Raw genomic sequence first — 21281 nt, 5'->3', positions numbered from 1 at the left:
AAAACATGACGTATGCCATTTGTTGAGGCCAGAGGTGTGTGCGGTAACATCATACTGAAATTCCACTTGAGTTAAGTTGACAAAGAAAATGAGCGCGATCAAGCTTATTATTTTATCTAGCTTCGAAAACATCAGGGGTTTGTAAAGTGGCAATACAAACTTGAAAAGGTGAGGGGCAGTTAAAACATGTTTTTCCTGTCTTATCACATGATCTTGCTACTGAAGAAAAAAGAACACTGTTGAATGTATTTTCTCTTGCTGCTTAGCAATACAGGAAGTCCTAAGTTTTATTTTTTAATTGATCACTTGTGGAAAATAAAGAAGCCTAAAATTTTTGCTCCAACAATAATAAGACCACAGTGCAGTATTATAGTTTCAGAGTTGTTCTTATTCTTGCTGGAACAGAAGCAGTGAGAAAGCAATGTCGTTTATGTATGTTGTTTTGATATTTGTAATCTTTACACAAATTGATTGAATCAAAGCAATTTTCATATTTCTATGTTGGGATCTATCTTCGAAGACAATTTTACATTAACCACACAGAATTTAAGTCAAGAGTTACTCGTAACGGCAGATCTATGAAATAATTTAGGAGGTGGTAGTGGGAGCATCCTGCCACTTGAAATCTGAGGCATTGTGCAGTTAAATGTACAACTGCTTTTGAAAAAGTGCTCTAATAAAGAAAGAATTTCTCTCAATTGAAATAGTTCTATGCAGTGGTCAACTGGCTTCAGGGCAGAAAGTAGGAAAACATTTAAATGTACAAATGTTGGTATAATTTCTAATTTCTTTCTTTTTAGTAAGTGAAAAATACTTCTTGCATAACAGCTGTGAGTACTATGTTATTACAATGCATTTCAATTTTTAGATGTCATGTACCCCCTGGCTAGGTCCCACAGACCCCCAGAGGTCCATGGGCCCTGCTTTGAGAGACACTGGTCTAGACAATATTATCGTACAAAATTTATATGAAAACAATTTAGACAATATTATGAGACAAAATTTCTCTGAATTCAAGTTAGACATTGTTATAATACAAAAATTACCCGAAACCAGTTTTGTCAATGTTAAAATAAAACAAACTTCTCTACAAAATAATAATAATAATAATAATAATAAAACAAGGAAATCTTCTCAATGGTGGAACAGAAAATCTGATTTTGTTTAATGGCACTGGGGTGCAAATTAGACTTGCTTCACTTCTTTACTTTGCCATAACATGTATCACTCAAAACATTTCACAGTAGAACTTGTGGTGCCATCTGTGATGCTGTTGTGCATACAAGCACATAAATCACTATGCCAGCTAAAAGAGAGCAGTTTCTATACATGCAAAACCCAGATAGGAATATCAACAACGTAGATAAAGATGGACTGCTACCTACCGTAGACAAGACACATCAAGCTGCAGGCAGGCATGATTAAAAGGTTTTTGGCCACAACCTTTGTCAGTAAACACACACACACACACACACACACACACACACACACACACACACAAAAGCAAGCAGACCTCATGCACACTTGACTACCAACTCCCAACATCTCGAGCTGGAATGCAACATAATGTGGGGATGAAAGCAGCAATCTGGAGGGGGTGGGGAAGGTAAAGGGGAAGGGTTAAGAATAGGGATAGCAGTGTACGGGTGGGGAGAGAGATGAATGCTGTCTGGTGGAGTGTGCAGGGACTAGACTCCAACAGGTGCAGTCAGGAGGTTGTGGGGCAGGGAGGTGAGGTGGGGAAAGAAGGAACAAAGAATGAGAGGAGCAGCGAAAGATGGATGGATGCATTGGAAGAGGGCTGCAAATAAACGGGGTGGGAGAAGAAAATGGGGAGGAGATGATAGGACATAAGGGGTGGAAACTGTTGAGTGGAGGGTGTGGGGACAGTATGTTACCATGGTTTGAGGCTGGGATAATTACGAGAGTGGAGATTGTGCTGTAAGAGAAACTCCCATCTGCACAGTTCAGAAAAGCTGGCGATGGAGGGAAGGATCCAGATGGCTTGGGTAGTGAAGCAGCTGCTGAAATCAAGGGTGTTATGTTCAGCTGCATATTGTGTTACAGGGTGGTCTACTTTGCTCTTGGCCACAGTTTGGCAGTGGCCAGTCATCCTGGTGAACAGCTGGTCGATAGTCATACCAATATAAAAAACTGTGCAATGGTTACAGCAGAGCTGGTAAATGACATGGCTCTTCTACAGGTGGCTTGGCCCTTGATGGGGTAGGATAAACCTGTGACTGGACTGGAATAGGAGAAACCTGTGACTGGACTGGAATAGGCGGGCTTGGTGGGTGGATTGGGCAGGTTTTGCACCTGGGCCTTCCGCAAGGATATGATCCTTGTAGGAAGGGGTTGGGATTGGGTGCGGCATATTGATAGACTAGGATGTTGCGGAGGTTGGGTGGGCAACAGAAGACCACTTTAGGAGGGGTGAGAAGTGTCTCGGATAGGATGTACCTCATTTCGGGGCACGATGGTAGGGAATCAAAGCCCTGACGAACGATGTGGTTCAGTTGTTCCAGTCAAGGGTGGTATTGGGTGATGAAGGGGACACTCCTTTGTGGCTGGTTTTTAAGGGTGGTGGAAGATTGTGGTTGTGAGGGGAAATTGCACTGGAGATCTGTTTGCTGACCATGTCTGGGAGATAATGCCTGTATCTGGAGGTCTTGCTGAGACGCTCAGCATACTGAGTAAGGATGTTTTTGTCACTGTGATACGCCATCCCCTCGTAGCCAGGCTACATGGGAGGGATTTTTTGATGTGAATGGGATGGCAGCTGTCAAAATGCAGGTACTGTTGGTGGTTGGTGGGTTTAATGTGGACAGAGGTGCAGATGGAGCCATCAGTGATGAGGACATTAATATCTAGGAAGGTGCCATGCTGGTTTGAGGAGGACCACTTGAAGCGGATGGGAGAGAACATGTTGATGTTGTGAAGGAACGAAGATAGGTCGTCTTGGCCGTGGGTCCAGATCAAGAAGATATCATCAATTAACCTGAGCCAGACTAGGAGTTTGGTGTTTTGGGAGGCTAGGAAGGTCGGCTGTAGATGGCCTGTAAAAGGGTGGCATAGTAGGGTGCCAAGTGGGTGCCCAAGGCTGTGCCGTGGATTTGTTTACATACTTTCCCTTTAAACGAGAAGTAGTTGTGGGTTAGGATAGAGCTAGTAAGGTGTATGAGGAATGAGGTAGTGGGTTTGGAATCTGAAGAATGTTGGAAAAGGTAGTGTTCAATAGTGGTAAGACCATGTGCATGAGGGATGTTGGTGTGTAGGGAGGTGGTGTCAACAGGGATCCAGGAAGTAATGGAGTGGGGATGATGGAGAGTCGGTGAAAGAAGTGGTTGGTGTCTTTGATGTGGGAGGCTAGATTATGGGCAATTGCTTGGAGATGTTGGCCAATGAGTGCTGAAATTCTTTCAGTGGGCACACAATAATCAGCCAGGATTGTTGGGTTTGTGAATTTTTGGGAGCATGTAGAAGGTAGATGTGCATGGTGTCATAGGGGTGAGGAGGGAAATGAATTCAGGGGAGATGTTCTAGGAAGAGCTTAAGGCCTTAAGCAGGGATTGAAGTTTTTTTTTTTAAGGCCAGGATTTGTTTTAAGGTTGTGTGTGGCTGTTCTTTCTCCTACTGAAAGGTTGGTGTTCTGAGTAAGGGATCTGGGGAAGGATAGTGAGGAATTCCTGGAAGGTGACCATCAGTTAGTTAGGTGGGAGGGGAGGGAGGATCACGGTTGGATTGTGGTACAAAGTGGAAGAGGCAGGGCTCAATGTTGGCATTAGGGTGGTTTTGGTTGGAGGGATTGGTGGCAAAGAAGTGCTGCCATTGCAGATATCTGGAGGAGGAGAGTAGGACTTTGACAAGTCCAGAAAGGTTAAATTTGGGTGTAGGGCTAAAAGTGAGGCCTTTGGATAGGACTGAAACTTCTGTGGAGCTCAGGGTTCAGGTAGAAAGATTATGTGTTATGGGAACGTTTAGGCCCTGGATTTGGTGGAGGGTTGGTAGGGAGTTTTGGGGAATGTGGCAAAGGTAAGCTAGGCAGGGTTTAGCTGCTATGAGGGGTGGATGAGGAGGAACACTGTGGGTATGATAGGGGCTGGTTAGTAGTGCCCCAAGGTGGCAGTAGGATGTCAGCAGGTATGATAATTCAAGGAAGTGGTGTCTGGATTGCTCCTCCAGGTGCTGGAGAGCAAGGAATACAATTTTGGAGATGTGATGTTTGGAGTAGGGATTATGCAATAGTAGTGTCTTGTAGAGGGAGAAGAGATGGTTCTGGGATGCTTGTGCCGTGGAGATGAGTTTTTGCAGTACCAGGTTTGTGAGGGCCAAGGATTGGCGGAATCTGAAAAGGTGTAGGGCATTTTGAAAGGAGGGTTTAGATACAGAGAAAGGAATCTTTACAGTTAGGCCGTTTGGAAGGATTACATGGTTTAGGCAGAATTTGCGAAACGGGATGTGGGACTAGGCTGGAGGAGCATTCCAGACACCATCTCCATAAATTATCCAACCTGCTTAAGGCTTTAGGTCCTTCCTAGAACCACTACCCTGTATTCATTTGCCTCCTCATTCCTGTGACACCTATAACATTCTTATGCGTTGGTTTTAATCATCGTAGCCGGCAATCTGTTGCAGCAGAAATCCTAGATATCAGCTATGTTAAAAAAAAAAAAAAAAAAATATTAAGTTATTTTTTAAATAATTGCAATCTCAAAGTAAATAAAGGCATCTAGACTAATCTGAAATAAGTTGTAATGTACTTACAATAATGAAATAAATTATGCACAACTAGCTACATGCTTTCTGTCCAACATCTCACAAAGTACCGACTCCATTTGCCAACATGGCTGTAACTATTAATACTTTCTTAACAATCCCGAACAATCCTCGGCATTGTTTAGAATAATTTTTTGATTAATTAACAATCAAAATTGACATAGAAAAATTGAAAATACATATATAAATGTGGGTATATTTTAGGACAGCTAGTACACTACGATATTAGTACATGTCTGTTGTTTTATTCGAGAATAACTTCTCGAATAAGAAATTACAATAATACATTTACAGTTTTTTATTAATTACTAGAGATTCCCTTCATGGGAATTGTTCCCTTCATTTACAGAGCTTCTACACTTTGAAGTGAATGAGATTAAACAGTTATTTTTCAGTTATAATTTTTTCTAGCCAAGTTACATATTTTGTTTACATGTGCGATCCTGAATTAGACTGGAAAATGTTCATTTTAAGTGGGTCTTAATGGGTTGTTACGTTTCACACCCTGCACATCCACCTTCTACATGCTCCCCAAAATCCACAAACCCAACAATTCCGTGCATCCCATTGTGGCTGGTTATTGTGCGCCCACTGAAAGAATTTCGGCACTCATTGGCCAACATCTCCAAGCAATTGTCCGTAATCTAGTCTCTCACATCAAAGACACCAACCACTTCTTTCACTGACTCTCCATCATCCCCACCCCTTTACTCGTCACTGTTGACGCCATCTCCTTACACACCAACATCCCTCATGCCCATGGTCTTACCACTATTGATCACTACCTTTTCTGCTCTTACCTCTATTGAACACTACATTTTCCAACGTCCTTCAGGCTCCAAACCCACTACCTCATTCCTCATATACCTTACTAGCAATATCCTAACCCACAACTACCTCTCATTTGAAGGGAAGGTATGTAAATCAATCTGCGGCACAGTCTTAGGCACCCACATGACACCCTTCTATGACAACCTTTTTACGGGTCATCTAGAGGCGACCTTCCTAATCTCCCAAAACACCAAACTCCTAGCGTGGTTCAGGTTAATTGATTGTATCTTCTTGATCTGGACCCACAGCCAAGACAACCTAGCTTTGTTTCTTCACAACATTATCACATTCTCTCCCATCTGCTTTACGTGGTCCTCCTCAAACTGGCTTGGCACCTTCCTAGATGTTAACCCCCTACTCTATGATGGCTCCATCCTCACCGCTGTCCACATTAAACCCACCAACAGTACCTGTATTTTGACAGCTGTCGTCCCTTTCACACCAAAAAATCCCTTCCATATAGCCTGCCTACGAGGGGACGGTGTATCTGCAGTGACAAAAACTCCCTTGCGCAATATGCTGAGGCTCTGGGCAAGACCTCCAGATACTATCTCCTAGACCTAGTTGGCAAACAGATCTCCAGTGCAATTTCCCCTCACAACCCCAATCCTCCACCACACTTGAAAGGAGTGTCTTCATCACTCATTACCAGCCCCAATTGGAACAACTGAACCACATCATTCGCCAGGGCTTTGATTACCTGAGGTACATCCTATCTGAGATACTTCCCACCCCTCCTAAAGTGGTCTTCCGTTGCCCACCCAACTTCCACAACAGCCTAGTCCATCACTATGCCATTCTCAATCCCAACTCCAGCCCACAAGGATTGTATCCTTGTGGAAGACCCCGGTGTAAATCGTGGCCAATTCTTCAACCAAGCACTCCCTATTTTTAGGGATTTAAAATGACAACTGACCAGTTGTCCACCACGATGAATGGCCACCGCCAACCTGTGGCCAAGAGCAAAGTAGACCACCCTGGGGAACAACATGCAGCTGAACATAACACACTTGACTTCAGTAGCTGCTTCACTATCCGAGCCATCTGAATACTTCCCTCCACCACCTGCTTTTCTGAACTACACAGATGGGAATTATCCTTACATCACTCCTTACATCACATTCTCCATTCTCGTAATTATTCTGGCCTCAGCCTATGGTAACATACTGTCTTCACACCCTCCACCCAACAGTTTTCACCCCTAAGTCCTATCATCTCCTCCCCATTCTCGTCTCGCACCTTATTTATTTGCAGTCCTCTGCCAATGAATCCAGCTATCTTTCTCCACTCCTCTCATTTTTGTTCCTTTTTTTTCCCCACCTCGCTGCCCACAACCCCCTGAGACTTGGAGTCTTAGTCCCTGCACACTCCACCAGACAGCATTCGTCTCTCTACCCACCCATACACTACTATCCCTCTCCATTTCCCCACCCCCTCCAGATTGTTGCTTGCATCCCACATGATGTTGCATTCCAGCACGAGATGGTGGAGATAGCAGTCGTGTGTGCGTGAGGTGTTCTTGCTTTGTGTGTGTGTGTGTGTGTGTGTGTGTGTACTGACGAACACTGTGGCTGAAAGTGTCTTTTAATCGTGCCTGTCTACAGCTTGAAGTGTCTTCTTTGCAGTAGTATCATTCTCTCTCTTCCTATATTGTTAACATAGTACTAAACTCATTTTTGTCAAAATCTGATGTACAGCATTATACCGTGAACCCTTCCGTGTACTGTACAGTTCTTGAACAGAAAGCCTTGCTCAGTATTTGGAAAAGCATGGGCCATACTTGTCTACTGAAAGGGTACCACATGTGGCCCATAAAACTACTGTCCAATATCCTTGACATCTGTTTGTTGTAGAATCCTTAAACTTGTTAATTCAAATGTAGTGAGGTACCACCAACGGAATGACAGCCTCTATGCCAACCAGCATCAATTCTGAGAACATTGATCACAGACAGCCCAACTTGCACGTTTCTCACAAGACATTCTGAAAGCCATGAATGTAGCCAGGGAGGTGGATGCAGTATTTATTGACTTCGGTGCCACTTCTACAGTTACTACTGAAAGTGCAGTTGTGTGGGACATTGAGTGAAGTTTGCGACTGGATTGAAGATTTCTTGATAGGGAGGACACAGCAAGTTATTTTGGATAGAAAGTCCTGAGCAGGCATGGAAGTAATTTCAGTGTGATGAGTTCCTTGTTGTATATGTTGTAGATTTTATATTTATTGTAATCTTAGACTTTTTACAATTGGGACTGTTATCTATAATGAATTATTGTCGGGAAAAAGTTGCCCAAATTTTTAGTCATTTCTTGATAAGATTTCAAAGTTGTAGAAATTTAGCAAATTTTTGTAAATGTTCAGAAAAGTAAAACTATGTGCATCACTAAATGAAAATAAACGATTAATTAGACATTTCTTACAAATTCCTAGATGTAACAATTTTCAGGGATTTAAAATGGAATGATTACGTAGATTCCATCGTAGGAAAAGCAGATGGCACACTTCAGTCCATTGATAGGTTGCTAGGAAAATGCAATCAGTCTACAGAACAAATTGCTTAAAAAACCCTTGTGCAACCCATCGTAGAATATTTCTGAAGTGTGTGGGACCCGCATGAAACAGGGCTAACAGTGGGATACTGTATGAAAATAGGACAGCACATGTAGTCACAAGTTTCTTTGATCGGAGCAAGAGCCTTACAGAAATGCTGGAGAAACTGGACTGACAGATGCTTGAAGATAGACGCAAGCTCTCCCATCTATGTTTACTTCCAAAATTTCAAGATCCACCTTTAAGTGAGTATCAAGGGATCGTGAGGACAAGACTGACTATTACAGCATGCACAGAGTTGTTTTAGGCAATCGTTCTTCCCACACTCCATACTTGTATGGAACAAGAAGCAGCCCTAATAACTGGTACAATGAGAGGTACCATCTTCCGTGCACTTCACAGTGGCTTGCTGAGTAAGAACGTGGCAAGAGGAAAGGTTCTACAGTTTTCGTCTTGTAACGAGTTCAATAGATGGTGTCATTAATGACCAAATACCAAATGATCTGTGGGTCTATTTGATCCGGTACCACATTGGACAGACACTAAGCAACTAGGTAAAGCAAAAACACGACATCAGTGAGAATGACTTAAGTGAATGCAGCACTTTGCAGAAAGCCTAGTTAACTAATTAGTTTCATGTTTCATGTTCATTTTGCACAATAAATTGTAATGATGTGGAACAAGTCATTTTACATTATCTTTCAAATTAATTTGTAAATATGGCTACATGATGAACATATATAAGTTTTTTAATTTTATTTATTTATTAATAAACAGATGTGAGTGAGTAATTCCTTCCCACAACTTTTTACACATTACAATAATAGAAATTCTTCTACAGAACAGAACGAATTTTCAAGGATAAACATTTTCAGTTTGCTTTCAAATTTTCCTTTGCTGTCTATTCAATATTTTATATCACTAGGTAAGTGGTCAAAAATTTTTGTTGCAGCATTGTTCAGCCCTTTTTGCACTAAAAGCCACTTAAATGTGGAGTAATGAACGGCATTTTTCCTCCTTGTATTGTGACTATTTGCACTGTTGTTCCTTTTGAACTGTAGTGGATTATTTGCAACAAAGTTCATGAGGGAATAAATATACTCTGAAGCAGTAGTCAAAATGCCCTACTCATTTAACTCTACAAAATGATTGTGGGTGAGCACTACATATTATTCTTACAGCATGTTTTTTAGGAATGAAGACTTTCTTTCTCAACCCCATAGCGCTGGAATTAATTTTTTCGTGATTTTTTGAAAAAAAAAATGCGTTATTAATTCTGTAAAAGGCATAAATTGCACAACAGAGTTGTTTCGATGAAAGTCATTACCACCATTAGCGAGATGTTTGATGTTGCCATATGGCAACGCTAGGGGCTTTCACTACCTAAATTTATATGGATTACAACTTCAACTAAAATAAGTAGGTTCTTGAAATTTCTTATTACATATATAAGTTTTGTTCAGATTTAGTATTCAGTCTTAATCATACTATTGATACTTTATAACACAGTACAATTAATAAACAAAAATCAAACCTTGAACTCAGCATTATTTTACATGAAATGGAATAAAACAGTCAATACACTATCCCACATTACACTTTGAACACATTGTTCTCACAATAGATTTACGGTCCTTGTGTGCACACCTTTTCTTCTTCTTTCCTTCTTTGTGCTGGACGAGGTGGTCGGTCTTATCAAACCTAATCGAATCTTTGAATCTGATATATGGCTGTCGGAACATGCCCTTGATGCAGATGGTCTCCCGGCTCCTTTTGGTAAAGCTTGGTGTCTTTGCAAGTACACTATTGCTACTTCTGTCGTGAAATCAAGCCGAGAAATAGTTTGTTTTCTTGCTTTATTATACAAAATCCAACTGTTTTGTATGGCAACATCTAACAACCATGTAAAGAGACAGCAGTACCATTTCTTGCTTCTTATTGCAATGCGATAGCATGCTAGATTCTGATCCATCTGATCAGTACCTCCCATATATGTATTATATTTGGCTACAAGTTTTGGTCTGGGAATCATTATATTTCGCTTTCTTAGTTGCGAGAATCTCTTGACTTGGCCAACTTCTTGTGTACCACATGAAGAAGAGATCATTGTGACAACTGAGTTGTCCAGTGACCGCACGTACAATAATCCATCATTCTTCTCTATTGCTGTCTCAAAATATTCCCGATCTTTCTTGGCATTATAAAGAATCTCCAGCACCTCAGCAAGCGATAAACGTCTTCTAAAACAAAAAAGAGTAAATTCGTCCTTTTACTGAGTACAAGCACCTAGCGTTGCCATATGGCATCACCAACGTTCAAATGGCCTAAATGAACGTAATTTATTTCACAGCAAGCAGTAACCTCCAAAGAATATATATGTGAGTTTGTAAAGCACAACCATACTACAAAACCAAATTATATATTGTAAGTTACTGTGTAAAACATACTTACTCAAACTTATACTCCATATTGCTTTGTCGTTCAGCAAACAACGACTTCCAACACTGCTTACGCCGCAGAATTTAAATGTATTGTTAAAACTGTTGCATTGTAGTGATCTTTACAGTCTTGCGGAACGAAATCCAGTGCTGTCAACACTCTCGCTTCGTTGATGTTGTGGAATCAACGATTTTAAAAAAGTGTTACAAACATTGCCATATGGCAACGCATGGCGCTAGTGGGTTAAAAATGAGTTACCCTAGAACATTATTCCATATGACGTTATTGAATGGAAAGGTGCGAAATATGTCGACTTATTGATTTGCCTCTCCCCAAAATCTGCAATGATGCAAAGTGCAAATGTGCTTGAGCTAAGTTTTTAGGAGTCCCAAAATGTGTTATTCCAGTTTAAATTCTGATCAATATGGACACACAAGAATTTTGAAGTTTCCACCCTATTTAATTTTTTCCTCCATGTGTTACAGTTATCATTGGTTTAGTACACCTAGATGTGCAGAACTGAATGTGTTGTGTCTTTTTAAAACTGAGGTTGAGACCATTCGCAGAAAAGCACTGAGTGGTACTTCTAAGAACATTGTTTAGCATTTCTTCTGTTTCTGTATGTATGCTTGGATTGGTTACACTAATGTTTGCAGTGACCCTAGCATTGAACCTTGGGGAATTCCATATGTGATTTCTCCCCAGTCAGAATTATGTCCCTGGACAATATTTTTTGAATTACTAAGTAAAACTTTCTGCATTCTTTTGGTTAGATATGAGATTATCCACTGGTTGGCTGTACCACCAATCCCATAAAACTTCAATTTATCTAGGAGAATACTATGATTCACTCAGTCAAATGCCACAGATGGTCACAGGAAATACCAACCAGCTGTATTTTATTATTTAATGCCTGTGATATTAGGTGAGTGTGAATGTAAATGGCATTCTCAATAGGGCAACTCTTCTGAAACACAAACTGTGACTAGTGAGGATATGTTGTTACTGAGGTGAGATACTATTCGAGAATACATCACCTGCTCATAGATTTTGGAATATGATGTCAGTAGTAAAACAGGTCGGTAGTTATTGACATCTCTCTTATTACCTTTCTTAAAGAGGGGCTTAACAATGGCGTATTTCAGTCCCTCTGGAAAAATGCCCCGAGCTAGTGATGCATTTCATATTCCAAACAATGGAAAATTCAGGTTGGAATGTAAAAATATTACAAAAAGGATATTTACTACACACCATATAGTGGAGATGCTGAGTTGCACAACAAAAAGACTGTCAGAAAGTGAGCTTTCAGCCAACAAGGCCTTTGTCTAAAATAAACAACATACACACACACTCACACAAATGCAGCTCACATACATATGACTACAGTCTTCGGCAGCTGAAGCCAGACTGCGAGCAGCAGTGCATAATGGGAGAAGCAACTGGGTGGTGGGAGTAAAGAGGAGGCTGGAGCAGGGAGGGAGAGGGATGGCAGGGTAGGGGTGGGGGATGGTGAAGTGCAGCTTTGTCGGAGCAAGCTGGGGTAGGGCAGCCAGATGCTGTTGGGAGGTTAGTTGGAGGGTGCGGGAGAGAAGGGAGGTAGCGGAAAAGGAGAGAAGTAAAAAGCCTGGGTGTGTTGGTGGAATAAAGGGCTGTGTAGTGACAGAATGTAAACAGGGAAGAGGCTATGTGGTTAAGGACAATGACTAACAAAGGTTGAGGCCAGCAGGGTTACGGGAAAGTCTGATATATTGCAGGGAGGGTTCCCGCCTGCGCAATTCAGAACAGCTGGTGTTGGTGGGAAGGATCCAGATGGCACAAGCTGTGAAGCAGTCATTGAAATGAAGAACATCATGTTGTGAGGTGTGCTCAGTCACAAGGTGGTCCAGCTGTTTCTTGACCACAGTTTGTCGGTGGCCATTCGTGCGTACAGACACCTTGTTGGTAGTTATGCCCCAATAGAATGCACCGCAGTGGTTGCTGCTAAACTAGTAGATCCCATGACTGGTCTCACAGGTAGCCCTGTCTTTGGTGGGATAGGTGATGTTTGTGACCAGGCTGGAGCAGGTGTTAGTGAGAGGCTGTATGGGTCAGGTCTTGCATCTAGCTCTATTACAGGGATATGAGCCTTAGTAGACCTAGATGCAAGACTTGTCCTGCACAAGTGTTACATGAAAGTATGATAATAGACTGCTCTGACACTTGTTCCACATGGAACTCCACCTGTCTTGATTATTCCTTGGTGACTGTAAGCAAAAGTCATCATTTGTTGAGCTTTGATTGAGCACATCAAAATTTTTTTGGGTGTTGAGACTCTGATGCTCTCCATTCTTTGGACTGCGATTTCAACTCTGGTTCAAAGTCTCTAATCCATATTTCATCAGTAGCAACAATTTGACATAAGACTCCTTGACCTCCATGGTTGAATCATTATTTGAGCAAGGTAGAAATGTCCAGGCATTTCTGCATCTCTTCAGCAGTCAAGAATGTGAGAACCATCTGGCAGAAATTTTTCTCTTCTTCAAATCGTTTGTCAGATTACAGAATGCTGATGTTGGGGGAATTCCTGTAGCTTCAGAGAGTTCCTCACTAGTAGTGCTGCAGTATTCTGCAAGAGCACCTGCCACAACTTTCACACTTAGTTCATCTGTTGACGTTTTTGGTCTTCTGGGTCTTGGATTATCATCTATGCTCATACAACCACCGAGAAAATGATTAAACCAATCTGAAACTGTATTACGGTCTACCGAAAACTCACCACAAACTTCACTTAATGCACTGTGGATTTCTGTCGGGTTATTGCTGCGTAAAATTCAATCTTAATGTACAACTTAAGGTATTCAACAGATACAGTATCCGAGGCCCCTAAAGGATCCATTTTACCTCTCACCAATTTTATTTTAGAGTACACTGCAAAAAAACGAAAATGTGCTTCTTCCTTAAGCTCCTAACTACATCTGATGTAATTTTCATTGTTGTTGCTTCAAACAATCCACAGTAATACCAATCTGTGCATTATTTATGAAATGTCCCTCATAATATGTGATTGCTTTATGATCCATAAAACTTTAAATATCACATAATTAAATCAGTTATGCAGAAAGGTGTATATTCCTGTTGTCTTTTTTCTCTTTGTTTGTAGTATGTAATAATTTACAATTACTTAAGACGTCTTATTATATTAAGATTGTAGTTTGCTTTGTAATATTTTAACTAAAGAACTTAAGAATGTGACTGGGTTTCAGTACTGCATTATGAACTTGAATATTGTTTATTGTAACCTTTGTTATTTTGCGTGATCATGTTTGTGGCTTGTAACAAATTGCTAAATCATAGCAACCATGAAATTGGTCTTTCCATCCAGTCAGGAAGATTTTGTACTGTTTCACACATTCATAGTGTTAATGTGTGTTGAAGTTATGTAGGAGCACTTTTCATTCATTTTTGTTTTCTTGCAGGCCAGTGGCAGCGCATAAAACACGTGTTAATCATCCTGTTGTGCCTCGGTCTGCATGTCCAAGCAAAGATGTCCCAGGTACGAAGAGCAAAAGTAGTTCTACCAACAGACTGGGAACAGTTAATGCTACTCGTGACACAAGCAAAAATCACAAAATCAAGAAAAATGTGCATCTTGTGCAAAAGCCAATCAGTGCAAGAAAAGTCAATGTAGGAGGAAATGCTAGACCAACTGAGTCACTTTCTACGGAAAAAAACGGGTTGAACATTATTGTGTATGATAATAAATTTACATTATCAGATGCACGTGAGCAAGCACCTGCACACGAAAATGTTGGAGTAGCACCTGCTGTTGAAACAGAAGCAAATACAACCATGCTGGGACAGGAAAAGAACAAAAGTGAAGCTCATGATGATATTTTTGACAAAGTACGTACTAGCCACATTATAACAACAAAGTTTGATCAATCTGTTAACAGCATCAGTTGTGATAAAAGCCAGCAAGCCTGTCAGAAGATGACAGAAGATCATCCTAAAAGTAAAGCCACTGGTGATAATGTGGATATGGCGGAAGCAGCAGATGTTTTTGCAAAAATGCAGCAGGAGAAATGTCCAAGATCTTCCAACATAAAAAAATTAAATGAAGATTGTGGAGGCATAAATGTTAATGACAGTCATCATAAATCTACAGAAAATATAATTCCAACATTTGAAATTAATGCTACAAGTGGACCTCCATTTGAAATGCAAATTGGCAATGGGCAATACGATAGAGAAATGAGTGTGTCTTCCCATAGCAATGTTGACATTTGCTCAGGTACCTCATGTGAACTGAGTACTACAACCAGTGGGGATATGGGAAATGTTGTTGACTGTGAAAAGGTTGATAACGTTGATAAACCAATCCCATTAGATGAAAACAAAATCACAGTGGAAACATCAGAAATAACATCCAATAACGCAGATGGTGGAAACAAAAGAAAAAGGGGTGATGATGATATACCAGAATCTTACCAGCTAACTAGGAAGAAAGGCAAAGAAGTTAATGGAAAGACTGAAGTGAATTTGTTTACAAATTTGTCTGATCAAGAATCTACCTCAAAACAGTCATGCTCTACCTCAGATTCAGTGATAAAATCTAATACTAAAAGTACTGTTGTATCTACATTGCCTAGTCATGTGAGCTATAGTGTAGATTCATTGTGTAAAACAAAACCTTTATTAAAGACCTCAGTGACAAATGCAACATCAGAAAGCACTCAAAATGCTGGATCCTGTTCATCAGCTACCTCAGAACACAGTGTGGAAGATCAGAATGCATCTGTCCCTGAAGAACTTCTTGATGTTATGAACCATATTACCTCAGCTGCTAAAAGTAGTGTAGATAATGACAGTTTTAATAATGTTTTGTGTAGCTCCTTATTGCAAGAAAAATATTCCGAGAAGTGTAACTTGGTTCAGAATACTTGGTTAGACCAGAGTGTTCGGCAGATTTTTAATGAACCAGATGGGAGTAGAGAATTACAAAGCACTCGGGAACATACAAATTGTCAGGGAACAAGAACAGTAAAGGAACCAACTATAAATGAGAAGTCTGATTTTACACTGTTAAATAATATGTGTCCCACATCACAGGATGAACAGAAAGTTGACAAAACTGCAAAAGAAATAAGTGATGGTTCACAATTAACAGTTTATGAATCAAAGGCACAAGGAACTCTCCAGGAAGGAGGATTGAGTTTGAACACTGAGGCTACACCAGAAAATGAAAAAAATGCAACTGATCAGAATAGTTGTGAGTCAGAAATGAAAGCAAGAAGTGACTATCAGAAGGTGTCACAAGAAAAGGGTTTTCCAGCACCAATTTCAGATACAGATCTCAACTGCTTTAGTGGTATCACTTCCAAAACAGTATTAAATGAAGGTGTTCCTGAAAATTTAACAAAACTTGCAGATAATGTCAGAAGCCCCACTGAGTCACTAGCAAAAAGTACTAATGGCCAGGACAATACACTTGTAACTGAGAATTGTCAGAGTAAGACACCACCTCCAGCAGAAAAAGTTACATTGATATCGGAAGAGTTACCGAAGGTGTCATTGGATAGTGCTACTAATTCAACTAGTGGTAATTCCTTCTCTGATGCAACCATCCTGTTTGCGTCTCAGCTTCATTCTGAGGAAACATTAAATAAGGAACAACCTTCAGCTAGCAGTAAACAGGCTATTAGTTACAGCAGTAGTGCTGAAATCCCCCCTGTATCTCCACATGGTATTACCTCAAAAAGAACTTCACCATCAGCCATAGAAAATACAAACAGCTCCAAAAGTAGTGGTGCACCCTTACTTGCAGGAACAGCACTCTACAAGCAGCTTAAGGACATTTGTACTGTTGTATCATCAGTTACAGACTGTGTGTCAGCATCATCTGAAAGTGTTTCAGTTACAGGTCTTAAAAGCACAAAGCCAGTGGAAGAATCAGTGTCTTATAATATACAGCAAGTTTCTGAGGCTAATTCCAGTGTTTGTACAATCCAATCTGAAAATTCCATGGGTGATAATAATTATAACTCACCCTGTGACTTCAAGACTGTTATAGGGGTATCCAAGTGCCTGAATGTAGAACAAAAGTTAACAAAGTCTACTCATTTAACCCAGGAAGTGAATAATACTAGCCATTCTCTACAATACACTGTCACTGGTAAAATGATGCCTGGTTTGTCCCATGATGTGGAACAAAAACTGGAAAAGACTATTGATATGTGTGCAAGTAAAAGAAGTGAAGAATTAGTTTCTGAGCAACAGGCAAAGTCAAACCAGGCACAAAGGCAGGCTGAAAAAAATGAAAGCACTGATGATGTAAAGCCCACAAGTTCACAAGTAAATGAAAAGGAAAATGATGGAGTTTTAGAAACTGCTAAGGGAGACTGTCATAATCTCTTTGGAAGCTGTCACTGTAGTGGCTCTGAATTTGCAGGTGATCTGTTTGCATCTTTGAATGTTCCTACTGGTCATTGCTCTGAATCAATTTCACCAACAGCTCAGTTTTTATTGTCATTTCCTCTTGTGTCAGGGGGATCAAGAGCAGTCGATAATGTCCCAGATGACAGTGGTGTTGGACAGGGTGCACCATCATTACTGCAGATTGGGGTGTCTGAGCAAAGCAGGAGTGTTGGAACTCAAGTTTGTTCATCTGATACAAATTCCGGTCCAAACAGTAAAATACTTGTTAATTCTGAGCAAAGCATGTCTAGCAATAATAATAATAATAATAATAATAATAATAATAATAATGATAACAACAACAATAACAACAACAATATCTTTATGACATCAAATAGCAGCAGTTATTCAAAAATAACAAGTGGTTCTCTTCCAACTATTGGAAATGATCAGCACCATTTGCCTTTGTTTAAGACACCCACTAATAACCGTTTCTCTTTTACATATGAATCGTGTGGACCTGTAAATAAGAGAGCTGTTGAAACGAGCCCCATCAAAATGCCATATGGCACATCTGACAGTTTTCATACAAATTTCACCCTTCCTGAGCCTTGTTTAGCATCTTTGCCATTTGATAAAACGTTCGATCACAACAAAACTTTCCAGTACACAAATCTCTCAAAACATCCCATTACAAGCAGAGAGACGTGCCATTTACCTGTCAGTATTCCATCAGGTATTTGTTCATCACAGCAGTCAAATAATATTACTGTAAATTTGATGCAGTCAGATACTCTGGGCTCAGGAATTCATAAGGTGAACAATTGTGGCAGTGACTTATTCAAAACACCGCTGCCTGCACTTTCTGTTCAAAGCATTTCTCAAAATTTGCAGAGTACCACCAGTGTTAGTCAGGTTTCTGTGACCACCAGTGCAGGAAGATTCAGTGGCAATAACCAGTCAGTAGCAAGTATGCAGAATTTACCAGTGAACAGCTTCAGTTGTACAGATTTCACTGCATTGCCAGTTCCTCAGATATCGTCATTTGCAGAAGACGTAAAATCTACAACCATGTCATCCTTCTCGATGGCCAACAGCTCCTCAAACTTTGGAATTCTGTCATGGAGTACAATCCCACCAGTGGCTGCTGCATCAAATATTTCCCACAATGAGAATTTTACAAGTTTGCGAAACTCCTCAGATGTATTTTTGCCAAATATCTCTCCTCCTACAACAAAGATTGGCATTGACATCAACAGTGCCAAGAATTGTGGGCGAAGTTCATCTGTATGCAAAACAGGGCAGCAACAACTAAAGGACTGTGCATCTGAAGTATTGAGACATTCTCAAGGGATTGGTCCAGCTTATTCATTTCCTATTACAAATGAAACAGGCCAAGAAACAGTGTCATCTCGAGGTGTAATTAATTCTTTAATGCCTTCATCTGTTCAGAACAACACTTTGCAACAGAGCTCATACAAGATGTCGTTGCCAAACAATCAGAGTGAGTTGGGCAGTGATACATCGAAAGGTGATTATGGTAATTACAGAGCAGCAGTGTCAGTTGGCTCTGAATCGTATAAAAAATTTCCTCTACCTCAAAGTAATACTTACAAGTTAATGACGTCACATGCAGAGGTAGTATCACACACCAGTGAAAGTCAAAATTACAAACAAACATCAAGCCCTGTGCCTCAGAACAGTTACAGTGTAGCATCATCATCTGTGTGTGGTGAAGCATTTAGTCGAACACCATTATTGCATGATAAATTCAAGCCTCAGTCGTCATCGCAGTTTGATTTGTATCACTCGGCACCAGGAATTGTACGAAGTGATGTCTACAGGACGAGCCAGGAGAGTCATGCGGCTGATATTCCACCTTTGGATCAGTGTGGCCATTTTAAGCCAGACTTTCATGCAAATCAAAAGGAACAATTCAAACAAAATATAGTCACAGAAAAACCTAGCAATGGCAAACATTTAATTACATCAGATGGAGTCAATAGCTATAATGCAAATGTGGCTTCGTCATTCAAGCAAGATAGTTACAGATTCTTAGCTGCTTCCTCTCATTGTGAGCAGGCTTCTAAGCCTGGACCAGCTTGTCTCAGTCTTGACAATTACAAGTCAGCTCTGAGATCAAACAAGGTTGAGAATTACAGAAAAGTTCAACATTCTTATCAGCCAGAGATCTACAAGAGAGGACCGACATCAGTGGCCTGTGAAACCCACAAGTCTACCCCAAGTTCTGTTCAGTACAACAGCTGCAAACCAGCATCAAGTATGCCTGGAGAAGGCACCCTCTCAACAAACACTCACTCAAGGGCTCCTGTAAATTGGATGACTACACCTGATACACGTTGCAGTACGCAGCAGATATCTTCATTATTCTTCCCACCTGCTACATCCAGTCAAATGCAAACACAGAATAATACACCTCTTCCATCATCAGCACTTTTCCCATCACAGTGTGGCCATGTGAATGGCCAAACAGCTACAGCAACAACATTATTTACGTCCGTTCCTAGTCAGACGAGTCAGCCTGTTATATTACCACCTGTAACCTCATCCCTATTCCCTCCAGTAACTTGTAATCACAGAGAAACTGCTAGTAGCACACACAGTTTATTCCCTCCTCCTGTGTCCAGTGGCACTTACAATACCAATGGAAATTCTATGACATCAAACATTTTCACTCCAGCTTCGAGTCGTGCTAGCAGTTTCCCTCAGGTGCAATCTTCTCTTTTTCCTGCCACCACTATTACTACAGGCAACCAATCATCTTTGTTGTTTCAATCCACTACAAGCAATCTGTTGGGACAGGATAATGTCAGTATACCACCAATGCTCTTGACAACTTCTGCCAGTCATGTAGGCCAGAGTGGAAGTAGCTTGGCACCTCTTCTTACGTCCGTCGCTGCCCGTGGTTCAAACCAGTCTTCTGTTGGCGTACCATCCATTAATACGATGTCTGTAACTCACCAGAATTCCACTGATCGGCCACTTACCGGCATTCCACCAGCACTTCTCCCGACATCTTCTGATACCTGTGGTAAATCTCTTAGCTTGCAGCCACCATTACCGTCAACAGTAAAACCGGTCTCAGGAGGCACGCATTTAGGTACCTTGCCTCCGAACACTGCTTCACATTTATTTTCACGTGATGCCGGTAACAGCTTTTGCTCTGGAACAATATTTCAATCATTTCCATCATCAGGACCTACTGTCCATGACAGTTCACCATCAGTTTTATTGATGTCTGGTTCCAACGTCATGGGAGATGCAGCTTCATCATCACTCTTCTGTCCGCCCCATGTGACAGCAACCAACAGTGATTTCTCATCAGGCTCAGCACCATTCTTCTCGTCATCACTAATTCCTACTGCGTCATCAGTGGCCACCATACCAGGTTTGTGGATCAAATTTACTTATTTAATGATAATGATGATGATGGTATAATAATAATAATAATAATAATAATAATAATAATAATAATAGTCTATCCACCTAACTAGTTTCATTCAGCCTTTGCTTTGTGTTGCTTTTTACTGTGTTTATAGTAAAATGCTTAGAAAGTTCTGTCTGTAATTGCAAATGACATTTTTGATATATGTACAATGAGGTGACAGAAATATGTAATGCCTCCTAATATCATGTTGGACCTCCTTTTGCCTGGCATAATGCAGAAGCCTGAGGAGGCATGGACTCAACAAGCCATTGGAAGTACCTATCAGAAACGTTGAGCCATGCTGCCTCTATAGCCATCCATAATTGCAAAAGTATTGCCCGTGGAGGATTTTGTGCACGAACTGACCTCTTGTGATATGTCCCATAAATGTTAAATGGAATTCGTGCTGAGCAGTCTGGGTGGGCAAATCATTCACTCGAATTGTGCAGAGTGTTCTCCAAATCAATCGTGAACAATTTGTTCTGCTGACATGGCATGTTGTCATCCATAAAAATTCCATCATTGTTTGGGAATGTGAAGCCCACAAATGACTGCAAATGGTCTCCCAAATTGCCAGACACAATCATTTCCAGTCAGCGATCAGTTCAGTTGGACCAGAGGACCCAGTCCATACCATGTAAACAGAGTCCACACCATTGCGGAGCCACCACCAGGTTGCACAGTGCAATGTTGACAACTTGGGGCCATGACTTCATGGGGTCTGTGTCACCCTCGAACCCTATCATCAGCTCTTACCAATTGAAATCAGGATTCATCTGACCAAGCCACCATTTTCCAGTCATCTAGAATCTAATTGATATGGTCACAAGCCCAGGAGCGGCGC

General features: G+C 40.8%; 2 protein-coding genes across 2 annotated transcripts in view; both read left to right on the top strand.

Annotated features, from left to right (window-relative positions):
- LOC124788429 overlaps positions 1-16715 on the top strand; it is a 44156-nt gene extending 27441 nt beyond the window's left edge. Inside the window, exons 5-6 of the mRNA XM_047255699.1 lie at positions 14052-16600; positions 16705-16715. Coding sequence (XP_047111655.1) covers positions 14052-16600; positions 16705-16715 — 2560 coding nt within the window. The remainder of the gene's footprint in view (positions 1-14051; positions 16601-16704) is intronic.
- A 37-nt stretch (positions 16716-16752) lies between these two features.
- The window catches only part of LOC124788428 (mucin-5AC-like), a 78327-nt gene continuing 73798 nt past the window's right edge, over positions 16753-21281 (top strand). Inside the window, exons 1-2 of the mRNA XM_047255698.1 lie at positions 16753-17229; positions 17464-20398. Coding sequence (XP_047111654.1) covers positions 16753-17229; positions 17464-20398 — 3412 coding nt within the window. The remainder of the gene's footprint in view (positions 17230-17463; positions 20399-21281) is intronic.

Source organism: Schistocerca piceifrons, chromosome 3, assembly GCF_021461385.2.
Source record: "Schistocerca piceifrons isolate TAMUIC-IGC-003096 chromosome 3, iqSchPice1.1, whole genome shotgun sequence".
In the NCBI taxonomy this organism is placed as follows: domain Eukaryota; kingdom Metazoa; phylum Arthropoda; class Insecta; order Orthoptera; family Acrididae; genus Schistocerca; species Schistocerca piceifrons.
The sequence above is the reverse complement of the archived record's forward strand: the minus strand, read 5'-3'. Positions and strand labels throughout refer to the sequence as shown.